At 32.6% G+C, this 6,290-nt stretch overlaps 1 protein-coding gene across 1 annotated transcript; it reads right to left on the bottom strand.

Moving 5' to 3' along the window:
- Positions 1-997: 997 nt before the first annotated feature.
- Positions 998-1,423, bottom strand: LOTGIDRAFT_145438 (hypothetical protein; the record flags this gene model as incomplete). Its single annotated transcript, XM_009058123.1, has 1 exon — positions 998-1,423. A coding segment is annotated over one exon (426 nt), but the record flags the coding sequence as incomplete, so codon positions are not given.
- Positions 1,424-6,290: the final 4,867 nt, after the last annotated feature.

Below are 6,290 nucleotides of genomic sequence, written 5' to 3'. Positions count from 1 at the left end.
ATCAGTATTTTTTACAGGTTTAAATAGTGTTCGACTATGTTTTATGGAAGATTTCAGTATTTATATAAATATTGATAGTGTTTGACTCTAGTTTACTATAGATTTCAGTATCTTTTACAGGTTTTAATAGTGTTCGACTATGTTTTATGATAGATTTCAGTATTTATATAGATATCGATAGTGTTTGACTCTAGTTTACTGTAGATTTCAGTATTTTTTACAGGTTTTAATAGTGTTTGACTATGTTTTATGGAAGATTTCAGTTTTTTTATAAATATTTATAGTGTTTGACTCTAGTTTACCATAGATTTCAGTATTTATATAGTTATCGAGTATTTGTATTAATATTGAAAGTGTTTGACTCTAGTTTACTATAGATTTCATTATTTTTTTTAAGGTTTTAATAGTGTTCGACTATGTTTTATGGTAGATTTCAGTATTTATATGAATATTGAAAGTGTTTGACTCTAGTTTACTATAGATTTCAGTATTTTTTTACAGGTTTTAATAGTGTTCGACTATGTTTTATGGAAGATTTCAGTATTTATTTAGATATTGATAGTGTTTGACTCTAGTTTACTGTAGATATATGGCCCTGTAAACGATCAGCCTGGAAATGCTGACAGACCATTTTTCCATCAGATAAACAGATTAGTTGTTTTGGTGAGAAAAACTAACTCTGTGACATGACACTCCTCGTCTGATTTTGACACAAAATCAATATTTGTAAAAATTTACCTGTTTTTGTGAAACAGGTAATAGATACAAGTTCCTTAACTATTCGGAGATAAGCAAAACCATATCGGTGGTTGATGACATTTACCATCCTTATAGATTTTTACCGGTCCTTTTCGATATCTGTTACGATATCTACGCACCAGCATTTCCTTTGGCTCCTCGCCATGGCTTATGTGTAATTTTTTAAATACTGCACTGCACTGCAATGAGTCGTGTTGTTGCATACTGTAACGTATCAAGGATCAGACGGGAACGTAGTTTAAAAACTGGATACAGGAACGTAGATCAAAAACTGAAAGTTTGATATGGACGATCTGTAGATCCGACAGGAACGTAGTTTAAAAACTGGAAGTTTGATATGGATGATCAAACTGTAGATCCGACAGGAACTTAGTTTAATAACTGGAAGTTTGATATAGATGATCAAACTGTAGATCCGACAGGAACGTAGTTTAAAAACTGGAAGTTTGATATGGATGATCAAACTTGTAGTTCCGACAGGAACGTAGTTTAAAAACTGGAAGTTTGAAATAGATGAGCAACAGGAACGTAGTTTAAAAACTGGAAGTTTGATATAGATGATCAAACTGTAGATCCAACAGGAACGTAGTCTAAAGGATCCCACTGGAAGTTTGATATGGATGATCAAACTTGTAGATCCGACAGGAACGTGGTAAAAAAACTGGAAGTTTGATATGGATGATCAAACTTGTAGATCCGACAGGAACGTAGTTTAAAAACTGGAAGTTTGATATAGATGATCAAACTGTAGATCCGACAGGATCTTAGTTTAAAAAATGGAAACAGGAACGTAGTTTAAAAACTGGAAGTTTGATATGGATGATCAAACTTGTAGATCCGACAGGAACGTAGTTTAAAAACTGGAAGTTTGATATAGATGATCAAACTGTAGATCCGACAGGATCTTAGTTTAAAAAATGGAAACAGGAACGTAGTTTAAAAACTGGAAGTTTGATATGGATGATCAAACTTGTAGATCCGACAGGAACGTAGTTTAAAAACTGGAAGTTTGATATGGATGATCAAACTGTAGATCCGACAGGAACGTAGTTTAAAAACTGGAAGTTTGAAATGGATGATCAAACTTGTAGATCCGACAGGAACTTAGTTTAAAAACTGGAAACAGGAACGTAGTTTAAAAACGGGAAGTTTGATATGGATGACCAAACTTGTAGATCCGACAGGAACTTAGTTTAAAAACTGGAAACAGGAACGTAGTTTAAAAACTGGAAGTTTGATATGGATGATCAAACTTGTAGATCCGACAGGAACGTAGTTTAAAAACTGGAAGTTTGATATGGATGATCAAACTGTAGATCCGACAGGAACTTAGTTTAATAACTGGAAGTTTGATATAGATGATCAAACTGTAGATACGACAGGAACGTAGTTTAAAAACTGGAAGTTTGATATGGATGATCAAACTTGTAGATCCGACAGGAACGTAGTTTAAAAACTGGAAGTTTGATATGGATGATCAAACTGTAGATCCGACAGGAACTTAGTTTAAAAACTGGAAACAGGAACGTAGTTTAAAAACTGGAAGTTTGATATGGATGATCAAACTTGTAGTTCCGACAGGAACGTAGTTTAAAAACTGGAAGTTTGATATAGATGATCAAACTGTAGAACCGACAGGAACTTAGTTTAAAAACTGGAAACAGGAACGTAGTTTAAAAACTGGAAGTTTGATATGGATGATCAAACTTGTAGTTCCGACAGGAACGTAGTTTAAAAACTGGAAGTTTGATATAGATGATCAAACTGTAGAACCGACAGGAACTTAGTTTAAAAACTGGAAACAGGAACGTAGTTTAAAAACTGGATGTTTGATAAAGATGATCAAACTGTAGATCCAACAGGAACGTAGTTTAAAAACTGGAAGTTTGATATAGATGATCAAACTGTAGATCCGACAGGAACGTAGTAAAAAAACTGGAAGTTTGATATGGATGATCAAACTTGTAGATCCGACAGGAACGTAGTTTAAAAACTGGAAGTTTGATATGGATGATCAAACTTGTAGATCCGACAGGAACGTAGTTTAAAAACTGGAAGTTTGATATGGATGATCAAACTTGTAGATCCGACAGGAACGTAGTTTAAAAACTGGAAGTTTGATATGGATGATCAAACTTGTAGATCCGACAGGAACGTAGTTTAAAAACTGGAAGTTTGATATAGATGATCAAACTGTAGAACCGACAGGAACGTAGTTTAGAAACTGGAAGTTTGATATAGATGATCAAACTTGTAGATCCGACAGGAACGTAGTTTAAAAACTGGAAGTTTGATAAAAAATGAAAACTCACACTATGGTGGCTTGTGTTCCTTTCAAGAGAAAAACTGAGATAGTGTCCTCAGGACTAACAAAGTGAATAAAAATTTGTATGAAGGTTCTTATAAATAACTGGTAGAATTGGAAATATTTAAGTTAAGATTTTTAAGAAGATATAGTTTCCCTCAAACTTTCGAATTATCTGATTTTTATGTCACTTAATAAGAATTTATGAGCTTGCTCATAGTACTATAGTTCATTTGTATATAAGAAACGATGGGAAAAAGTATATTTTATAAAAGTGAAAGAAATATGGCCCTGTAACGATCAGCCTGGAAATGCTGACAGACCATTTTTCCATCAGATAAACAGAGTAGTTGTTTTGGTGAGAAAAACTAACTCTGTGACATGACAGAGGCTTTCTTATTTATTTAGATAATTAGAGGTGTTCTGCAAAATTATTTCAAAACAAAATACAAAAGAAACTTTATAGAATGGTTCTAAAAAAGGAATGGAGGTCAATAAGAAAGTTACAGAAAAGATGTTTATGTATGTACAACGGAACTAAATTTTGAATCTTTGATTGGGCAGATTTATTGTGGTGTTAAGACCTGATGACAAATTGTTTACAGTAGACATACCAACTAATTATAGTCACTGGGCCATGGGCAGTACAGAATACTTTTTTTTTTTGTAGTAAAAGTTAGGACTGAATAAACAATAAAATCTGTATAAATGCTGAAATCTGGTTAAAGTAGCAGTTCCCATCTTCACAATGTCAAGCCATTACAAAGTGCGTCTTCAGTAACATCTTTTTCTGTATCAAAGAATGCAGATTTTATTTGAATTACAGTCAAGGTATTAGACGCATTTCGTAATAGCTTCAGATCTTCTCTGATAAATCACACATGTGGAGATATTACTTCTAATTTTCTAGATAATTCTCAGACTCCAGGAGAGAAAGAAGATGAAATTTATAAAACTAAATACAAAATCCAAAGGCGTTCCGGATTATTTATGATGAAAATAATTTAGCATTAGATCAATTTTACTGGAATAAACATAATCGTATTTTTCACAGTGTGTTTTTTTAATACGGACAAATATACCTCCAAAACTTGCTCCGTCTGATCCTGGATACGTTACAGTAAAAAGACTATGTCAAGGCTTGTGTTCCAGGGCTACACTTACTCTATACAGACATATTCCTATAGTGTGCAGTAATCAGTGTATAGTGTACTATATATTATACTTGTGTGTTGTGTTCTAAGTATATTTCACACATCTGTACAATACCTATGATAACATTACTATCGTAGAATAGGGAGGACATATTTAATTTGTGAAAACTATGCACAAACATCTAGAGAGACGTGTATCTGAAAGTAATAGAAATTAAAGCTGCAACATTTTTCTGTATTTTATTGGGTTTTTTTTTATTGTCCATTTTTTATTTATTACAAAAAAAATATTTATAGTAAATATGATTATTATTTTTGACCACTTCATTATTTATTATTTAATATTCAGATGTTTATCAGAATAAGTTTTATTATTTGACATAGTGTTTTGTTATTGAATTCAACAATGTTTCGTGGTTTGATATAGTTAAATTGAAAAGAAAGTTGCTATTATGATTATTATTACGTCCTACGTCATTTCCGATTAATTCGAGTAAAAATGCGTCATCTCAAATGAGCCCATATTTATCGCCGGCCATAATGTCAGATTATGTGTGACTTGCGAAGTTTTGGCTGGAGATCGTGACCAGAAATCGGAAAAAAAATGTCATTTGCAAAATAAAGTGCACTGTAATAACTAAAACATAACGAAAACAAGCACTAATATACATATAGATTGAATAATTAAATGGATAAACAGTTCAACGTTCGGTAGGGGAAATGACGCACAAATTTACTCAGATATTAAAACTATTCGGAAATGCGTATGATAACTTGATAACTTATTCAAATCAAATCTACATTCTTGATACAAAATCTATGATTGAATATTATTATACACCACTACAAAATTATACTTATAGATTTACTACCAAATCTAGGCTGTTACCAAAACCCACTTTTGTAGGCTGTCAAATCAAAGTAAAGAAATATTATCTGAAAAGGAAGAGCCGTGCCAAAGCAGTGCGCATCCAACCTGATACATCGGTGAAACGTTGCATTTTAAAGTCATAATGGGATTTCTTAACGAAAAGAAAAGCATGTAAACATTCAATATTAAAAATATCGTTTAAACCGTTTAACATTGAATGAATTTGATACCGTTCGGTACTAAACGGTGTAATGTCGAATTTTCAAATAGCTGTAAAGTACAAAAGTGTTGAAAATTGCTGTTTTGGAACGTCTGTAAAAATCCGAAATATATGTCGGACATCAAAGATCAAAGTATGAATAGACATCATAGACATTGCAAAGATCGAGGTCACGCATGTCAATGGTCAAAATATCAAAAGTTCATATATTGTAAAACCTATTCCCTTTTTTGAAGTAAAACGCCCCAACAAAAGAAAACTTTAACATTGATTGTCATAAGTAGTGGTTTATTTTTATGCAAAATGTCGATGTTGACAAATGCAAACTTTGCGAGTTAAAGGTAAAAGTAACCCGGATTTGCCATGACGACTTAAAAAATTTTGTTTTGTCTCCAATGTTGAATAGTGTTCAAAATTTCTAGTATTTACACTCAAGTAGATAATGAGATATTATTAGCAGTTAAAAGTTTTTTTAGTCAATGGTGCCTGTCGGTAGACAGAATTTACGTACAGTTACTATAGAAGTCAGTACACAATTTTTGAATTTTAAAAAGCGCAATTTTGATTAAAATATCAAGTGTGATGTATCACCAGATAGGAGAGCTTATTCACTTTAAGAATATATAAGAAATTTTGTCGTGTTAATTAGGTCACGTGACAAAGCTCTTCAAATTTCAAACCGGAAGTTTACGTTGCATGACCTCAAAATGTAAAATTGCGTTTGCTATATTATTAATTTTAAAAAAGACGCCAACGTAGACGGCGAAATAGGAGCATTTGGGTCTGTACCCGGATTCAACTTCGTTAAGAGCAGGGTGTGTTCGGCAACCTTGTAAATTTACCGGTTGTTTCCAGGGCTTGTGTTATTTCTTGTATCGCAGTGACTTCTTGTTTCTATCTGAATAGTCAGGCGAAGAAATCATAAACAAACAGGCAGATTGCGACCACATATCTACTAAAATCTGCTTCTTCTCCACAGTC

Source organism: Lottia gigantea (genome assembly GCF_000327385.1).
Source record: "Lottia gigantea unplaced genomic scaffold LOTGIsca_323, whole genome shotgun sequence".
Classification (NCBI taxonomy): Eukaryota; Metazoa; Mollusca; class Gastropoda; family Lottiidae; genus Lottia; species Lottia gigantea.
Note: the sequence above shows the minus strand (reverse complement) of the source record. Positions and strands in the feature narration are given on the sequence as shown.